The following is a 20,000-nucleotide window of genomic DNA, read 5'->3' on the forward strand; positions in this document are numbered from 1 at the left end:
GGGTGAAGGAGCGACATTAGCATAACAATTCAGCAAAGAACATTCTCGCCTTGTTTCTCTTTTGTGTCGACAGAAAAAGAAAAGAGGAAAACAAAAAAAAAATGTCCTTGAACCTCACTTGTCTTTGAAATTATTAATGGCGCTTTGTGTGTGTGTGTGTGTGTGTGTGTGTGTGTGTGTGTGTGTGTGTGTGTGTGTGTGTGTGTGTGTGTGTGTGTGTGTGTGTGTGTGTGTGTGTGTGTGTGTGTGTGGACTTAATTGGCAGGTAATCAAGGTGTTGGAGCGTTATATTAGTTCCTTCGCCAGGTGCAGGAAATTAGAGAGAGAGAGAGAGAGAGAGAGAGAGAGAGAGAGAGAGAGAGAGAGAGATGAATGCAGACACTTGGATATATGTGTGTGAGAGGCATGGACATAAATAACACCTCTCCTCCTCCTCCTCCTCCTCCTCCTCCTCCTCCTCCTCCTCCTCGTGAGACACTTCAGGTTGGCATCTTACCTGCGACATGACCTTCCTTCCCTTCCCTTCCTCCCTCCCTCCCTCCCTCCCTCCCTCCCTCCCTCCCTCCCTCCCTCCCTCCCTCCCCTACTACCTCCCTCCCCCTCTCCCTTCCTCCTTCCCTCCTTCCCTCCCTTCATCCTTCCCTCCTTCCCTCCCTCCCTTCCTTTTCTCCTTCCATGCACCTTTGCCTTAAATGGTGTTAAGCATAGAGAGAGAGAGAGAGAGAGAGAGAGAGAGAGAGAGAGAGAGAGAGACCTTGTAATCCTTAATGGGTAAAAGAGAACAATAATATGAATGCTGGTTATTGAGAGAGAGAGAGAGAGAGAGAGAGAGAGAGAGAGAGAGAGAGAGAGAGAAAGTCGTTAATTATGATGATAAAAAGCAAAAAAGATGTAACTAAACTATAAGTTCAGTGATTTCTCCAGTTCATTAAGATTTTTTTTTTTAACACGCGTCATCAACTTAACCCGTTCAGTACCATGGCGTGTTTCCATATTCAGTCCACTAACTATTTGGTGACTTTGTACAGCTTCAGAAACTTGTGTAGGGGTTGAAATAGTGAAGACTGTGGCCATTAATCTTCTGACCTCCATAGACCCTTCCTAATGCAAGTCAAGTGCTCTAATCATTCCCAAACCCACGGTGATGCTTGCAAGTTACACGATCCTGTTGCGTCCCTAATCTTCAAGACTGCTTTTGTGGCTTCAAGGGAACGCATCTGAGTCTTTTTTTTATATAAACTTTACTTAATTATATTATTTACAGACATTTACAACTTACGATCCAACGACAACAAAGAAAAACCACGAAAACCACGGAAATCTCATCGCTCTCTCTCCACTCAAAGGGAACGCATCTGAATATTTTTTTATATAAACTTTACTTAATCAAATTTTTTAGGCATTTACAACATACGATTCAACGACAACAACGAAAAACCACGAAAACCACGGAAAATTCATGTCTCTCTCTCCCCTCAAAGTCCAGCCTTAAATACCTCAGATTCTGTCACATATCTTGAACTCAGATGCATTACACAAATAACCTCATTGATACGAACGACTCTCTCTTCACTTAAATTCCTTCCAATGCCTCAGATTAACAGTATTCACGTTATTCAACTCAACGGTTCATGGATGATGGAAGTATGGACGGGTGGTTGCATGGATACTTGAGCAAATACTTGAGTTAATTATAGGAATGTGTGGGAGTGAATGAATAGATGTGGTGACAAATGGACAATTTAATAATTCAACTCAAATAACGCAATTTAAACTTAACGATAACATTCTACACACACCACACTGCAATTAACCTTCCAATCAAAAGACCACATTACACATCCTACACATAACCATTGTCCAAGTTACAGCAGGGTTAATGTGAAGGCAAATCATTCATCACACAAATCTTCTTTCTACTTGGTCTTTTGACGATAAAATGTTAAAAGCAAAAAAGGAATACATAAATAGACAAAAGATGACGAGTTGTATTTATGTTTTATCGAGCGTGTTGTTGTTGGCAGCCTCTCTCTCTCTCTCTCTCTCTCTCTCTCTCTCTCTCTCTCTCTCTCTCTCTCTCTCTCTCTCTCTCTCTCTCCATCTTGTCCATTCCTCAATTTTTCCATCACATTTCTTCATGCATCTATCCATCTCTCTCTCTCTCTCTCTCTCTCTCTCTCTCTCTCTCTCTCTCTCTCTCTCTCTCTCTCTCTCTCTCTCTCTCTCTCTCTCTCTCTCTCTCTCTCTCTCTCTCTCTCTCTCTCCCCGCCACCCACGCCAGCTTGTAAATATCACGTGTTGATGCTAACGACCTGTGAAGTTGTCTCGTCCTTGGACTCGGTCAATTGTGAGTGAGGCAAGCGAGTGTGTTGACAGGGAAGCATAATATTAGTACCTCTCGCCTCCCACGCCCCTGACACCGCTGTCCAACGCGGCTATTTGTGCCTTCCAGGTTATATTTAACTGGGCAATGGCGTCATCAGCTGATAGTGGTATATTTTTCACGCTGTTTTGCCGTGATATGTAAAGGTTGTGTTGATGATTTTCTGTGTGGGAAGAGCGGCACGTGGGTTTTCCCTAGTGTCCCCGTGAATGTTAAGGAAAGTTCCGTTTTCTCTGGAGCCTTTGTTTACACACTCCATCAGCTGGGAGACGCCGGCCCGCCTGTTATGACTTCATTGCAAATTTACTCTAACACATCGGGTATCGCTTTAACGAATTCCCGCTTTATTTAATAGGTGAAGGGTGCCGCAGCAACACTGGCAGGTGTGAAGAGCCTCATTGCCTTTGTTTGAGCAAGGAAGGGCTGCAGCTTCATCTGACGCGTGGGTCGCCTCATCCCAGCAACATGGCGAAGTGAAAAAAGCGTGCACTGGCCAAATATTAGTGTGTCGCGCCCCGGTTTGCTTGTTGGTGACACAGTGGCTTCCTGCCCACCGGAAAGGGGGAGAGTGGGGGGGGAGTGAGGGAGGGAGGAGGAAGGGGAAGAGGGAGAGAAGGAAGTGCTTCTGGCGGAGCAACTAACAGCTGTATTTTTGTCTCCCACAGGTGAGGGTCACGCAGGGTGCAGGTGCGGGCACAGGTGAGTGACTGCGGCTTTCTGGTAGCAAGGTTTGCATATTCCACACTTGCAATGATGTTTTGTGTGTCGTGGTTTTGTGATGTAAGATTGCAGGGCGGCGGCGTGTCTTTGTGGCGGCGAGGCGGTGCTGGATAGCGGTGCTGGCTGCCGACCTTTTGCCGCTCGCTGTTCAGGGCTTGTGAAGTGGCGGGGGTGGGCAGGGGAAGGGGACAACTGCACGGAGCAGGTGTGTTGCGGCCACCTTCACGGTGCATCTGTGTACCAGTCTAACTGTAGCACTGCGCCGCCTTGTGTCGTTGGAATGGGTGGAGGGATTACCCCTGGACTTAAAGGGCAAATATGCTAATGCATTCACCACGCGAAATGGAAAAAGTCACTCACACACACACACACACACACACACACACACACACACGCACACACACACACACACTGCCACGCTGCCTGGGGTCGCCCTCGACTCCCGGAAACAAGAGTTAAGGTAAATAAATAAAGTAGATTAGCTTCATTCATGGTGACGGGGAAGGGGAGGAGCAGGGCGGGGTGAAACCTTGGCGAGGGCATGAAGGCTGCGGGCCAGCCACCGTGGGGCGAGCCTCCCCACGGCGGAGCGGGTCCCTTGATGAACGTCTTCCTGTAGGGGCATCCGCCGGCGGCCTCGCCCAACCCTGCCCTCCCCGCCCAGACTTTACCCTCGTAGTGAAGGTCCCGCAGCTCCCCTAGCCGCGTTCCGTTGCTCTCCTGTGTGTTTATTATCAAGTCGTTACATTATTACTTCCGAGAGACCGTCAGGAGCGCTGCTTTATTACAGGTGATCCCCGCGGGCCTCTTCTCTGCACGCCCTATCCCTGGCGTCACGTGTGGTCAGATTCCTTCACGGAAGGATAATTTCCATCCTTCTCCCATCACCGGCTGCTTTCTTCACGCCCCGCCGCCCAGCGGTCTCTATCCTGCCGCCCGTCGGCATCACGCGTCGTGGTGAATTCCTCCCGGAGCACGGCCGTCGTCAGACACCGACAGGAGCAGCGGGGGTCACCGAGTACCAGTTCTTGCCGACTTTTCATTGGCCGCCGTTCGGCGACCCGCGAGTTCCCGGGTGTTGTGGCTCGGCGTGGCGGACTGGCTGGGCTGGGCGACCGTGGAGTCAGTGCGGTGTGGAGCGTTGAGAGGGGAGGGTGTGTCCGTCCGGAGCCGTGAGGGAGTGACAGTGTTGGTTATCAGGTGTGTTGATGAGGGAGAGGGAACGGAGCAGTGATAGCACCGGTGTCAGACTTTATCACGAGGTGGAGTGTTGACGTGTCCCGCGTGTCAGTGTGTGTATGCGCCGCGAGGGTCCGCTGCCATGTGCTTATGAGTGACCACATCACGGTGCCCTCTGTGGCGGTCCAGTACTCTCTCTCTCTCTCTCTCTCTCTCTCTCTCTCTCTCTCTCTCTCTCTCTCTCTCTCTCTCTCTCTCTCCTGTAAGATACCACAGTACCTAAGGCTACTTAACAGTCTGCATGGAAAGCCGTGTCCTGAGGGCTGAGGACTGCTAACAGAGTAACAGACAGTCACGGCGGCTGCGTGTGGTGTCTGGTCTGCCTGTCCTTCCACATGACCGACTGAGGAAGGCTGGCAGGAGCAGGAGGGGGAGGGGCGCGGTGCTTGCCTGGCCTGCCTGCCTGGACCACGCCGCTGTCTGGTCTGTCACACGCTGCCCGCATCCCCACCGCCCACCACCCCCACCACCACCCTCACCGGATGCTTGGTGCGCCCCTGGGACTCTCTCCGTGACTCAGTGATGCGTGGGAATGCACGGGGCAGGCAGGGGTGTGGCGGTGGTGGCGGTGTCCAGCGTGTGACAGCTAGGGACGAAAGGGCGTCTCGGAGAGAGAGAGAGAGAGAGAGAGAGAGAGAGAGAGAACCATTGTCCGGAGAGAGGGCGGTTGGAGGAGAATGCGCCTTTTATCATCTTAGATTTTAATCAGAGTGTTTTGTAGTTTTCAAGAGAGGAGTGTGGAGGAGAGGTGGAGGGGTGGGAGAGGCAAGGAACCGCCTCCTCTTCTTTCTTTCCTCTCCCTCTTCATTTCTGCCTATCTTCCCACGTATTCCCCTCGTCTTGATCCTCCTCTTCCTCCTCCTCCTCCTCCTCCTCCTCCTCCTCCTCCTCCTCCTCCTCCTCCTCCTCCTCCAAAGGTAGAGGCTCTTTGGCTTACAGTTCAAGGTCACGGTGAGGCAAGAAGAGGAGGAGGAGGAGGAGGAGGCGCTCAGCTGACAGCCGTTTGAGTTACCTTGAAAGTTACAAGAAACTGGTGGAAACTTAGTTGCTTAATAAGTGTGAGTCGTTTTGAAATAACAACGTGAATACAACAACAACAACAATAATGATAATAATAATCATAATAACAATAATAATAATAATGACAATAATAATGATAATGATAATAGTAATAGAAGAAAGCCACCAGCATTATTTCTGAGCAAGACGTACCAGTAGTGCAAGTTCCCACGGCAGTCTGAGATCATTTAGGACAATGAAGTAATACGGTGATTAGCAAAGGAGAGGCCGTCAGCTACAATAAACGGGGCCTTTTCATGAAGCTTAACAAGGCGTAGGAATTGAAGTTATCAAGAGCCTCGCTTGTAGAGTGAGATAAGTGAAGTGTAGGGGAGGAGTGTAGAGTGAGACAAGGGGAAAGTTGAAGGAAGATAGAAAGGAAGTGAAGGAAGATTGAGTATAGAGTGTAGAGGAGGAGTGTGGAGCAAGACAAGGAGACATTTGAAGGAAGATAGAGAGTAGAGTCAAGGAAGGTATATGGAGTGTAGAGTAAAGAATAGACTATAGAGCGAGAAGAGTGAAGTGTAGAAGAGGAGTGTGGAGCAAAACAACGGGACATTTGAAGGAAAAACAGAGCGTAGAGTGAAGATAGAAAGAAAGTGAATGAAGATAGAGTATAGAGTAAAGATAGACTATAGAGCGAGAAGAGTGAGGTGTAGTGGAGAGGTGTGGAGTGAGACAAGGAAGGTAGGGACTAGTCTGGTGTAAGATAAGAAAAAGGTAGCGTAAGATTAGAGTAGATAAGAGAGTTGTAGAAAAAGATAGGGTGTGTTTATTAAGATTAGAATAAGATAAGGCGATAAAACACCAAGATTAGAACAGATAAGAGAGCTGCAGGAGAAGATAAGGTGTGTTTAGCAAGAATAGAGTAAGAGATGGAAAAAAAATAAGATTAGAAAAGATTACAGCGTTGTTGGGAAAAATAAGATGCATTTAGTACGATAAGATGGAGAAAAGGAGGATAAAGGATTGTAGAGTAAGATTAAAGAAAATAAAAGGGAGGTGTAGTGAAAGATAAGATATGTTCACTAAGATTAGAGTAAGATAAGGCAGAAAAAAGAAAGATAGAGGATGTGTCGAGGAAGATTAGAGAAAGATGTGGCGTTGTAGAGTCACGGAAAATTAAGTAATTGAAAAATAAAGAGAGAAAAATAAAAAAAGAAGAGAAATGCGTACCTGATCAACAGAACTAAGAGAAAAAAGATAGACTGACAACAAAATGAGAGAGAAAAGGAGAGATAAAAAAAAAACAAATGAAGAGAATAACAAGAAATAAGAAAACGAAATGAAGAGAATAACAAAGACGAAAAAAAAAGTGTGACCGAAACTGAAGACGAGAGAAAGAGAGAGAAAAAAGAGAGGGAGAAGAAAATGAAGAGGAAGGAAAGAAAAACATAAACAAAATGAGAGAGAAAAGGAAAAAGATTAAAAAAAAAAACGAAATGTAGAGAATAACGAAGACGGAAAAAAAGTGAAAGAAACTGAAGACGAGAGAAAGAAGAAAGAGAGGAAGAAGAAAATGAAGACGAAAGAAAGAAAGAGAGGGAGAAATAAACAACATAAAACCATAAAAACCCAGAAAAAAGATTGAAAAATGACAAAAAAACTCAAGATAACAAAAAACCAGGGAACAAATCATAAAAAGAATAAAAAAAAAACAATATCGAAAGAGGAATAGCGAGGAAGGAAAAAATAATAAATAATAAGCTTAAAAATATTCTGTCCTACACACATCGTTGAGAGTAGGATTGTAGGAGTGTAGGATATATATTGTAGGATTGGGGGAATTAAGAAGGAAGAAGTGATAAGCTTAAAAATATTCTGGCCAACACACTTCAGCCGACCTTTTGATGACGGGCGTGCGTGAAACTAAACAGACGAGAGAGAGAGAGAAGGAGACGAGGCCTAAAGGAAGGTTTTTATTGCACTTTGATGGGCGTGTTTGGGGAGGGCGGGCGGGTAACCTCGTATAGCCTTCTAAGGGCGTGGGCGTCTCACCAACAGAGGGCGGGATCGTATATGAATCGTTGAAAGATTGTAGGATATTGTTTTGTAGGATTACTGTACAGGTGTAGGATTGTAAGGATACCGAAGGATATTTTATGAGGATATTGTTTGTAGGATATATCTTGCAGGAATGGGGGATTTTAACGCACGATCACTGTGTAGATGTAGGATTATAAGAATGACCGTAGGATATTTTTCAAGGATATCGTTTTGTAGGACATGTTTTGTAGGAATAAGAATTTCAACATAGGATAACTATCTACATGTAGGATTATAAGGATGACTGTAGGATATATTTTTCAAGGATTCAAGGGTAACTGACAGAAGGAGGTATGAAGGATTGAAAACGGACTCATGGTAGGATATGTTTGTAGGAAAGGAAGGATGTTACTGGATAGATGGAGGTGTTGACTGGAGAGAGGAAATACCGAAGAGGATCATGTGATAGGATAAAAGGAATAGGATGCGTAGGATAGAGAGAATTAGGTGATTTCTTGTAAGGATGAAGGAAAGGAGTAAGATAATGTGAAGGATAAAGGCAAAAGTAGAATTAATAGGAGGATTTAAACATTAGTACAGAGAGAGAGAGAGAGAGAGAGAGAGAGAGAATATCACGTAAAAGTTTGATAACATTAATGAGTTAGATCCGGTGGAGAAGAAGGAGGAGGAGGAGGAGGAGGAGGAGGAGGAAGAAGAAAGAAGTGGAAGATAAGGAACAAAAGAAGAATTGGTGGAGGGAAAAAGGAAAAAAAAAAAAAACAGTGGGAGTGTGTGGTTTGTTTCCCGTACGTGTGTGTGTGTGTGTGTGTTAGAGAGAGAGAGAGAGAGAGAGAGAGAGAGAGAGAGAGTGGTATTTTTGGGGGGAAGGAAGTAGGAGGAGAAAATACACGGAAGAGGGAGAAAGGGAAACTGGTTCTAAATAAAGCGAAGTGATGAGAGGAAAGCGAACAGGAAGAGGAGGAGGAGGAGGAGGAGGAAACGAACTCAAACTTAGAACATGTGGTGGAAGAAAGGACAAGGTATTCAGAGGAGGAGGAGGAGGAGGAAAATACAGCATAAACTATTGAGAAGTGGAAGAAGGAAGAATGGCAGCAAAATAAGAAAAGGAGATAGAAAACACAATTGATAAAAGAAGAATAAAGAGAAGTTGCAATTGAAATAATGATAATAATAATAATAATAATAATAATGATAATAATAATAATAAAAACTAGAGAAATAGTAGAAGAAAAAGGAGGAGAAGGAAGAGGAAGAGGAAGAAAGAGAGAGATAAACCAGAAACCAGATAAAAATGGGAATAAAGAGAACAGTAGATTAGAAAAGAACGAAGAAAACAACAGTGGAAAGAAGGAAGAAGAGGAAGAAAAAAAAAAACGGATGAAAACAGGAGCAGGAGGAAGAAAGAAAGAGATAGATAAACCACAAACTAGATAAAAACTTGGAATAGAAAGCAATGAGGAAAAACAACAATAGAAAGAAGAAATAGAAGAAGAAAGAATGAAAACAAGAGTGAAAATAAACACATAAAACACTTCTGAATAAATGAAAAAGAAAACCAATCTAGAAAAAGAGAAAGGGAAGAAAACGAAAAGGAGAAAGAGAACAGACGGATAGACAGACAGAGAGACAGACTATCAGAGGTGAAGGACAGGTAAAGATCAGGTGTGCTATGTCTCTACCTGTCCATTCATTAGCGCTCCTGGGATGGGTGTGAGGCAGTTATCTCTTAATTCCCTGCGATTGTAGATTAGATAGCTGGGCAGAGGAGGGTGAGGAGGAGGAGGAGGAGGAGGAAGAAGAAGAAGAGGAGGAGACAGAGGAGGATGGGGGGATGTGATCGTGATGTAGAGATAATACTAATGGTTGAAGAATAATGTCTAGAAATGACGTTGATGTTCTGGGTGCAGGAATTACGAAAGAGAAGTTAGATAAGGAAGAGGTTGTGATGTAACTGTGACGTGAAGGGAATTAGAGGAAGGGAAGTTGTTATTATTGGTGTGTGTGTGTGTGTGTGTGTGTGTGTGTGTGTGGAGAAATGAAGAAAAAATGTGTTGAATCGAGGGAGTTGGTTTGAAGAAAGTTCATGAGGAAAGAAATGGAGTTGTGTTGAAGTGTAAATTAGAAAGATTCATATATAAGAGAGAGAGAGAGAGAGAGAGAGAGAGAGAGAGAGAGAGAGAGAGAGAGAGAGAGAGAGAAAAGAAAAAAACTGACCCACCCATAACCTAACCTAACCTAACCTGACCTCCACAGTGACAGAAAAAAAACGAAGAAATAGAAAAGAAAAAAACAAAACAAAAAATACAAAACGAAAATAGAAACAAAAAGAAAAAAAAGAAAAAATAATAAACACATGAGCGAAACAATAAGTGCGGGCGTGTATGATCAGCGAGCGGGCGTGGGGCGGAGGATGGGGCGGCGCGGAGTGGAGTAGAGGCGGCGTGGCGGGGGAGGCGGGGGTATCGACAGGATGTTCCAGTGTATAGCCTCCACACCCAGGGCAGATTGGGGATACAGCCAGAAGGAGATGCGAGAGATATTTCCAGGTGAGTGCTCAAGTGTCGCTGTTAATTAGTCCTCAGGTAACGCATGGAATTCTGGGTACATCGATTGTTTTTTTGAGGTTGTGTGTGTGTGTGTGTGTGTTTGTTTTGTTTTATTCTTCTTTTTTTAAGGATTTGTTTGTGGATCTTTCTTTTCTCCTCCTCTTTCTCTTCCTTTTCTCCTTCTCCTCCTCCTTCTCCTCCTCCTCCTCCTTTTCCTCCTCCTCCTCCTCCTCCTCCTCCTCTTGTTTTTTATCAAGGATTTGTTTGTCGATATTTCCTTTCTCCTTTTCTTCCTCTTCCCCCTCTTCTTCATCTTCCTCCTCCTCCTCCTCCTCCTCTCTTCTTGTTTTTATTGTTTTTTTTTCCTCTTTTTTTCTTTCTACTGCTGTTTTTTCTTCATTTATATGTTTGTGTTTATTTTGTTTTGCTTTTCATTGCTTTTGGTTTATTTATCGAATCTTTCTTTCCTCCTCCTCCTCCTCCTCCTCCTCCTCCTCCTCCTCCTCCTCCTCCTCCTCCTCCTTTTCCTCTTGTGTTTTTGCATTTTTTTCCTTTTCTTCTTTCTACTGTATGTACTTGTTTGTTTTCCTTGTTTTCCCAGTTTTTTGGTTTGTTTTTCGGTCTTTCTTTCCTCTTCCTCTTTCTCTTCCTCCTCTTCTTGTTTTTCTTTATTTTTTTCCTCTTTTTTTCCTAGTGTTATTTTTTTTCTTTGTGTGTTTTTGTATTTGTTTCGTTTTGTTTTTCCTAGTTTCTGGTTTATTTATTGATCTTTCTTTCCTCCTCCTCCTCCTCCTCCTCCTCCTCCTCCTCCTCCTCCTCCTCCTCCTCCTCCTCCTCCTCCTCCTCCTTGTTCGTTAATTTTCTTTCAGGTAAGATGTTTTTTTTTGTTTTCTTTTTTCTTATTTGTTGTTTTTATTGTTGTTTTGTTGTTATTGCTGTTCTTGTTCTCCTCATTTCTTTCTTTTTTTTTCTCATTAGCCAGTCCCCTTAATATGAAATAACAATAATATTTCTTTTTTCCTTTTTCTTTCTTTTCTTTCCTTCCATCATTCTTTTTTTTCTTTTCTTTGGTTTTCTTTCTTCTTCCTGTATCTTTTTTCCTCCTCCTCCTTGATAGCTGTTTCTTTTTCTTTCTTTCCTCCTCCTCCTCCTCTTCTTCTTCTTCTTCTTCTTCTTTCATTTTCTTCTATCTCTCTCTCTCTCTCTCTCTCTCTCTCTCTCTCTCTCTCTCTCTCCCTCCCTCTCCCTCCTTCCCTCCCTCCTTCTCTCCCTCCCTCACTCCCTCCCTTTCTGTCCCCTTGCCCAATCTCTGCAACAAATATTAAAAAGCATCAAGAAACAGAATAAATGAGGAAAAGGGAAGAGTAATTAGGCGGATCAGGTGATTAGGTGTGTCAGGTATAGGCAGGTGTGGTCACGTGTGGTTGCGTGAGCCAGGTATCAGGTGTGGTTAAGTGGATCGTGTTGGGGCAAGTTCGTTAGTTCGTTTACATTCGGTTGGGTAAGTTACGTAGGTCAGTTTGGCTTGTGTTTGGTTGAGTGATTTTATTTTCATTGGTAATTTTAAGGGGTGTTTGTGTGGTGTTTGGTTCATGGTAGGATAAGAGCTTCAGTTTGTTTTGGTTTGGTAAATTATGTTGGGTTGGGTTGGGTTGGGTTGGGTTTGGTTAAGTTGGATTAGGTTGGGTTGAGTTGGGTTGGGTTAGGTTAGGTTAGGTTAGGTTTGGGTTGGGTTGGGTTGAGTTAGGTTACGTTAGGTTAGGTTAGGTTAGGTTGGGTTGGGTTGAGTTGAGTTAGGTTAGGTTGGATTAGGTTAGGTTAGGTTAGGTTGGGTTGGATTGGGTGATTTAATTTTTATTGGTGTTTTTATGGGGGTGTTTGTATAGTGTTTGGATCATGTTAGGACAAGATCTTCAGTTCGTGAGGTTATATTGGGTTCAGTTATGTTTGGTTAATCCCTTCAGTACTGGGACACATTTTCACCATGAGTTTAGGTATGATTAGACGATTTTGTTTACATTAGGAAGGATCTATGAAGGTCAAAAGATTACTGGCCAGAGCCTTCACTATTCTAATCCCCCACTTAAGTTTCTGAAGTTCTAAATTAGGAAGATCTATGAAGGTCAAAAGATACTGGCCAGAGCCTTCACTATTCTAATCCCCACATAAGTTTCTGAAGTTGTATAAAATCACGAATTAGTCAGCTGAATGAATATGGAAACGCGTCATGGTACTGAAGGGGTTAAGTTGGGTTAAATTCAGTTAGGCTAGTTTTAATTAGATTAGATTAATTTGAGTTGGGTTGGATTGGGTTAGATTTGATTAAGTTGGGTTGGGTTAGCTTTCGTTGAGTTGGGTTGTGTTGTGTTGGGTGATTTCATTGGCATTTTCAAGGTGTGTTTTGTACTGTTGCCTCACCTTTGTTACTCCATCAGGTGTTTTAATTAGTAAAGGTGTGCACACGTGTGGAGTTTCATGAGAAGGTGAGGATGCGTGTTTCAAGGGCAAGGTGGGACTATTTCATTTACAGTTTTTTTTTTTATTCCTTTTTTTCCTTACTCTTTTTTTCTTGTTTTTTTCCGTTTTATAATTACATTTTTTCTTTACAATTTCTCTTTCATAAAAAAAATATCGATGTGCTGAGTTTGTTACAGATAGAAGCTCGGAGTCTGCTTTTTCTTCTTCTTCTTCTTCTTCTTCTTCTTTCCTCTTCTCTGCTTTTTCATTCTTTTTTGTACGATGGAGATAATTACCTTTGTTCTCTTGACGATATGCTCTTTACTTTAGTCAATCCAAGTGGGCATTCTTGTTCAATCGTTTTTATTGCCCTTGGTCAGTAACGTAAAAAGAATAAAATAAGAAAGACAGGAGATTGTAAAGAAAATGGGTGGTTACTCTCGAATCAGGTGTTTGGAATTGTATAGGTAGTACGTAGGTAGGTGGTTTGATTAAGAACAAGTGGGTGAGTGGAGTCTGCAGCAGGTGGAAGATTAAGACAGCAACACCTGGACAGTTACTCGTTAGGCACGTGTTTCAATTTGTAAAGGTGTTCTGTAGCTTAATTAACACCAGGTGGATGAGATTGGTCGCTACAGATGGAAGATAACAAGATAATTGGAATTCTCGCTACAATTAAGTGAAAAATGGAATATCTGTAACGTGGACAACAATATTTTTAACTAGACGTGTTTGTATCGGTAATAATTCATGTGATTTGATGAATAATAAGTAGATGTATTGAGTTTTGAAGAGTGGAAGGCGATTAGATAAGTAGAAAGTGTATCAAGTGGATGATTGAGTTAATGGTATTTGGATTGTTATTTGGAGCATGAAGTAACCTTGCTACAAGTGGAAGGGGAAGGCTGTGGAGGTGGAAGATGATTGGACAAGTGGAATTCCTATAAACCTCTTCAATACCGAGCGCATTTTTACCTTGATTTTTGGGGTATGACTGGACGATTTTATTTGCATCAAGAAGGATCTATGGAGGTCAAAAGATTAATGGCCAGAGTCTTCACTATTTTAATCACCCACACGAATTTCTGAAGCTGTATAAAATAGTCAAATAGTAAGCAGAATGAATATGAAAAATGTGTCCTGGTGCTGAAGAAATTAACCCTTCCAGCACCGTGACGCGTTCTCATATTCATTCTACTTACTATTTGGTGATTTTACACAGCTTCAGAAACTTATGTGGAGATTAAAGTAGTGAAGATTGTAGCAATTAATCTTTTGGCCTCCATAGACCCTTCCTAATGCAAATAAAACTGTCTAATCACACCCAAAATTCATGATAAAAAGCGCGTCTCAGTAATGAAGAGGTTAAACACAAGTGAATGGACTGAGATTGAGATTGAGACAAGCACTTTAAAGCAGGTGGATCCATAACCTTCGCTACGAGTGGAAGTGGAAGTGAACAAGTGAAATTAACTGACTGTATTAAAACCGTTATTAGTACTAGGTGGATGTACTAACGAGAAGAAATGGATGTTAGTTATACAGGTAGCACTGAGTGGATGAGTGGAGAGTGGAGAGTGGAGTTGACAGGTGGGCGGCTGAGTGGAGCGAGCGGAAGAGTGATTATGAGGTGCTGGTGGATCAGAAAGGAGGTTAGGGTTAAAGGAAGGAGGTGGAGCAGGTGGAATGATAAGTGAATGCCCCAGGTGTGGCCAAAACAGGTGGCTAATTACGACAGGTGGAGCGGTGTTTGGTAGAGAGAGAGAGAGAGAGAGATAAAATAAACATGATAAACAGGAAAAGAACACGATAAAAACATGTGCACAGGAAATTTCGTTTTTACTGCCCCCCCCTCCTCTCTCTCTCTCTCTCTCTCTCTCTCTCTCTCTAAATAGTCTATCACAGTTTCTCCTTCCGCTGTAACAAATTGACCGAGAGTTTCGTAATGTATCACTCAATCTAATGACCACGTGCGTTCGTTCGTAACCCCATTCCTCGCGATACGAACCCGGGGAAGTTTATGACACGTGATACATCCTCTTCACTCTATTTCACTATCAACGCTGGGACACTTAGAGACGCTTACCTCACAATCCCTCACACGCTTCACTTAAATGCGCATTATGACAGCTTTTTGTTTTTCCCTCTGCGCATGCGTGGTGTAATCTAATTTATCTGTTTATTTACCACTTCTCTTTCCCTTCTTGAGAGTTACGTTCATAATTCCTCAGCCTCTTGAAAGCGGTGATAAATTTCGTTCTCAAAGCGTAAACATTTTGTATAGCAAGTCACCTTTTCGCGTGTTTGTTTGCAGGCTGGTTGAATTATAATCCTTTAGTCTGCCTCAAAGAAATAAACACTGGCTTAAACCAATCAACATACTGCTTGTTTTTTTTTTTCTTTGTATTTTTTTTTTCTTCTTATTCTGATGTTATTAGTTTTGTAACCTCCTGTACTCCTTTCCACTGTGTTTAGTCTTACCTCCTATTCTGCGATCTTCTATTCTGAGTAATTAGTTTTGTTCATTATCTTGATCTCATTAACCTTTTTCCTCCTTTCTTTTTTTTTTTTTTAGTGACTACTGAGCTGGTTTTCTTTAACTTTTTTTTTTTTGTGTGTGTGTGTCTCTTGTAGGTCTTTCATTATCAACCCCTTCAGTATACCAAGACGCGTTTTTATATCTATTCTGGTTACTATTTTGGCGATTTTATACAGCTTCAGAAACATTCGTTAGGATTAGAACAATGAAGATTCCGGCTATTAATCTTTTGACCTCCATAGACCCTTCCTAATGCAAATAAAATCGTCTAATTATACAGAAAAATCAAGTTAAAATGCGTCTCAATTTTGAAGGAGTTAAGTTTTGTAAGACTGTCAGCGCTGAAAACAAGGACGAGTAGCTTTACTTAAACCTTTCTTCGTATATGACAGAAAGCAAGAGGAACGATATTCTTAAGCTTCCTAGAGTCTTCAGATGACAAATTGTATATAAGAGACAAATCTTTAAACTTCCCAACTTCCTGGTGTCTTGAGATTAGAAGACGTGAAAGCAAAAGGACAAATGATTCTTTAACGTTCTTTTGACATTATCATGACATTTAATTGAGAAGTCGTAGCGTTTTTTAAATATGTTATCAAAATTCCACTGATAGCTTAAACGAGGATTATACACTATAACACTAGAAAAGAGAGAGGAGAAACGTGCATGACAATCTGTTTAGTTACCGCAGTGGCCTTTTAGATCATGGTAGATGGAAAGGAGGGCCGGGAAACCGAGAAAGATATGGAATGGCTGCGTGAGAGACAATCTGAGGGAGAAGGGAAATGGGAACGGAAACACAAGATTGAAGTAGATGGAAAATGCTCATCAGAAACGGAGACTCCATTTAGAAATTTAAGCTGGGAAGAAGAAAGAAAGAAGGAAAAAGAAGCACCTCATTCATCTTACACCATCAAAGAGGAGGAAAAAATAAAGGGAGAGGAAAGAAAAACAAAGAGGAGGAAAGAAAGAGAGGAGGAAGGAAAGAAGAAGAAGAAGAAGAAGAAGAAGAAGAAGAAGAAGAAGAAGAGACGTCAAGGTTTAATACGAGGAAAGGAAAGGAAGGACTGGTGACCTGGACAGTACTTGTGTTTTGTGTACTGGTGTTACATAAGCTGCACCAAAACAAAGAGATACGAGACAGTCTCAGAAACACGTGACACCTCCCGGTTGGTGACTGACTTGTGGTGAAGAGTCATTTCCGGTGCTGAGGACTCCTGCACCATCACAGCCGCTGCCACCACCATCACCGCCGCCGCCTCCACCACCACCACCACCTTCACCGCCGCCGACTCCACCACCACCACCACCTCGTCCTCCTCCTCTTCTTCTTCCTCTTCCACCCCTTCCTCGTCCCTCCTCTCTCTCCCGTCTCATAAATCCACTTCCTAGCTCATCACTTGCTTCCTTCCACTTCATTTAGACTTTCTCGCCTCCCTTGTTGATGCTTCTGCTACTACTATTACTACTACTACTACTGCTACTACTACTACTACACCACCACCACTGCTGCCACCACTGCTGCCACCACCACCACCACCACCACCACCACCACCACCACCACCACCACCACCACCACCACCACCACCACTGCCACCACCACCACCACCACCACCACCACCACCACCACCACCTGCTGCTGCTGCTGCTGCTACTACCACCTACTACCACCAATAATAATAATAATAATAATAATAATAATAATAATAATAATAATAATAATATTGTTGCTACTACTACTACTACTAATACTACTGTTGCTGCTACTATTTTACTACTACTACTACTACTACTACTACTACTACTACTACTACTAGTTTCTTCTGCTGCTACTACTACTACTACTACTACTACTACTACTACTGTCAACAACTTTTACTACTACTATACCACCACCACCATCACCACCACCACTGTTGCCACGCTCACGATATTTGCTCTTGCCTTTCCTTCTTTCTCTCCTTCCTTCCTTTATTAATTATCATCACCGTTTAACCCACAAGTCTCAAGTACGCCTTAACACTCTCCCTCTCTTTCTCTTTCCTTGTTTCCTTCCCCAGTTCCCCTCCTTCCTCCCGTTCCTTTATTTCCTTACCACTCCTGCCTCCTCTTCGCTCCTCTTCCCTCCCGGTCTTTCATCTCTCGCTCACTTCCTTTCCTCCTTCCTTCTTTCTTCTCGTCATTTCCGTTTTCTTGCGTCTATCCCTCCTTCCGCCTCCTTTTCCCCTCCTTCACTTCCTTCCTTCATTTCCTCCTATCCTTCGTGTTTGTAGGAGATGGAGAACGAGTGGCGAGGAGAGGCAACTGTTTGGCCGAGGGAAGCCACTGCCAGGCCCCTCCCCTCCGCTCTCTCGGCTTGGAGGGAGAGGGAGGGACGAGGAGGGAGCGGGAGGGAGAAGGAGGGAGAGTCAGTGATGGGCTAGTGGTGGGTAAATGCGTACCACCACCACCACAACCTTGCTTCCCTCCCTTCCTCCCATTTCCCCTCTGTCACTCTCTTTCTCTATCTCCCTCTCTCTCTCTCTCTTCCCCTTCCAAGCTCCCTCCCTCACCCTCCCTCTCCCAGCGTCTCGGCTCTCTCACTCCCTCACTCCCTTCTCCCCTATACCTCCGCCTCTCCCGCGTTGCCGCCCTCTCTCTCTCTCTCTTCCCTTCCTCCTCTCTCTCCTCTCACCTAGCGAATCCCTTCTCTCTCTCCCTTCCCTCCCTTCCTCCCTCATAGCCTCCCTTTGTACGTGGCTCCATCCTTTCCTCTTTCTCCCACTCCCCCACCCTTCCCCCAGCGCCCAACTCCGCCAACAGCAGTTCATAGTCAGCGTGGCTAAACTGGCCTGCCTCTCCACCCCCCACCCATCGCCTATCCGTCCCTTCCTGTATGCCTCCCGCCCTCCTCTTCGCCTCTGCGTGTTTTGGTGTGTCTCTCTGTTCTCTCCGCCTCCCTGTGCAGGTGTTCCTTCGTGGTGTGCAGCGTGTAGGGGTGTCGCGTGGCGTGTGTGGTGCAGGCGTCTGTGGTGTGGAGTGCCGCTCAAGTGTTGCTGTGAGGAAGAAAGGAAAAGGAGGATTAAAAGTGAAGAGTTTTGAGGAGCCACCTTGTGTTCCCTACTCATTTATCGCTCTCCACTCTCCGCTCTCCTTTTCACCCGTCTCTTCCTTTTTCCTTCCTTCCTTCCCGTCTCTTCCTCCTCGCGTTATCTCCGTCCATCTTCCTCCTCCTCTTCCCTCCGCTCTCTCGTCCCACCGACAAGAAGTGACGCCGATAAATCGTTTTCCTCGAGCGGTGGGCGACGCAAGAAGGCCCCAGATGCCCCCACATGCTCCTCCACCCCGCAGCCCCGCCGTCCCCTGCCTCACGTGGGAGATAAGTGGGAGATTAGAGTGGGTGATTGCTGTGGGAAGTGGCTGCGAGGTGCTACAGTGCTGCACAGACCAAGAAAACTGCACCGCGGTCTGACTAGGCTTGAAATGATGTGAATGTGTCTTTTCCACGATAACCTGATGTGCTATCCTTTGTTTTCTCTTTGTTTACGTTATGTTCCTTCTTCTTTTCATTCTTTTATTCCATCCTTCCTTTCTTATTTCCTTCCTTCTTTCCTTCCTTCCTTCCTTTCTTCTTTCCTTCCTGAAATGATGTGAATTTTCCTTTTCCACGATTACTTGATGTGGTGTGCTTTCCTTTGCTTTCTTTTTGTGCTTTCTATTTATTGTACGTTATGTTCCTTCCTCCTTTCCTTCTTGCCTTCCTTCCTTTCTTCCTTCTTTGCTTCCTTCCTTCCTTCCTTCTTGAAATGATGTGAATGTGTCTTTCCCACAATAAATGGCTTGGTATCCTTTGCTTTCTTGCTTTCCTTTTTTTATACGTTATAATATTTCTTCCTTTCCTTCCTTCCTTCCTTCTTTCCATCCTTCCTTCTTTTCTTCCTTCTTTCCTTTTTGTATTATTCCCTCTTCTTTTTTCGTATCAGATATTCCTTCTTTCTTCCTTCTTTGTTATCTTCTTCCATTCATCCGTTCCTTCTTTCTCTTCCTTCCTTTCCTCCATTTTCTGCTTCTTTAAATTTCGTATGTTACATTTCGCATCTTTCCTTTTCTTTCCTTTTCTTCCTTTTCTTCTTTCCTTCCTTCTTTCATTCTTAACTGTCTCTTCTCCACATTTTCTTCTCTCTCTCTCCTTCCTTCCTTCCTTCCTTCATTCTTAACTGTCTCTTCTCCATATTTTCTTCAGTTTTTCTTCTTCGTATATAGATTTTCTCATCATCTTTTTTTTCTTTCATTTTCTTTCTTTTCATTCTGCGTGTTTCCGCCCTTTCTTTATATATTCCATTTTTCTTCTTTTCTTTGTCTGTTCTCCTTCTTTTTCCTTATTTATTCATCATCTCTTCTTTTTTTTCTTTGTTTCTGTCTTTTTCCATTCCTTCTCTACTTTTTCTGTCTCTTTCTCTTCTTCCTTTTCCATCTTTCTCCCTCCATCTTCTCCCTTTCCCTCTCTTCTTTCCCCCTCTCTCTTGTTTTCCTTACCTCTTGTTTTCCTCTCCTTTCATCCTTCTCTCTCCATTATCCTTCCATCTCCTTCCCATCTCCTTTGCCCTTCCATCTTCTTCCTTTCCCTTTGTCTTTTCTCTTCCTCTTCCTTTACGCTTCCTTCTCCTTCCTCTCCATTTATTCTTCCCTCTCTTTCCTCTCCCCTTATCCTTCCATCCTCCTCTTTCTATTCTTCCCTCTTCCTCCTCCCTCCTTTATCCTTCTCTCTTCTTCCTCTTCCTTTATTCTTCCTCTTCTTTGCCCCCTTTATCCTTCCATCTTTCTCTCTCTTTATCTTTTCCTCCTTATCCTTCCTTTCTTCTTCCTCTCCTTTACACTTCCATCTTCCTCTCCCTTTTACCTTTCCATCTTCCCCTCCCTTTATACCCTTTCCAATCCAGAATAATCAACCCATATAAGGGAGAGGAACACTGCCCTTCTCCCCCCCCCCCTCTCGTGACCCTTACGACACGGGGTTCTGGATCCCCTCTAGAGAAAGTGGTGGGGGGGAAGCTGAGGAATTGATAAGGGC

General features: G+C 43.6%; 1 protein-coding gene across 8 annotated transcripts in view; it reads left to right on the forward strand.

The window, feature by feature from the left end:
* LOC123506365 (SLIT-ROBO Rho GTPase-activating protein 1-like) overlaps positions 1 to 20,000 on the forward strand; it is a 273,604-nt gene that overhangs the window by 104,762 nt on the left and 148,842 nt on the right. The window contains exons 1-2 of one of the 8 annotated variants that reach the window (XM_045258422.1): positions 3,676 to 4,303; positions 9,662 to 9,954. The exons of 5 other annotated variants lie outside the window; for them this stretch is intronic. In XM_045258422.1, the coding sequence (XP_045114357.1) occupies positions 9,879 to 9,954 (76 nt within the window). In that variant the 5' untranslated portion in view covers positions 3,676 to 4,303; positions 9,662 to 9,878. Of the gene's footprint in view, positions 1 to 3,048; positions 3,083 to 3,675; positions 4,304 to 9,626; positions 9,955 to 20,000 lie in introns of those variants that run through there. 2 more of the 8 variants (XM_045258424.1, XM_045258421.1) reach the window with 2 other exon arrangements.

Source organism: Portunus trituberculatus, chromosome 19 (assembly GCF_017591435.1).
Source record: "Portunus trituberculatus isolate SZX2019 chromosome 19, ASM1759143v1, whole genome shotgun sequence".
Lineage (NCBI taxonomy): Eukaryota > Metazoa > Arthropoda > Malacostraca > Decapoda > Portunidae > Portunus > Portunus trituberculatus.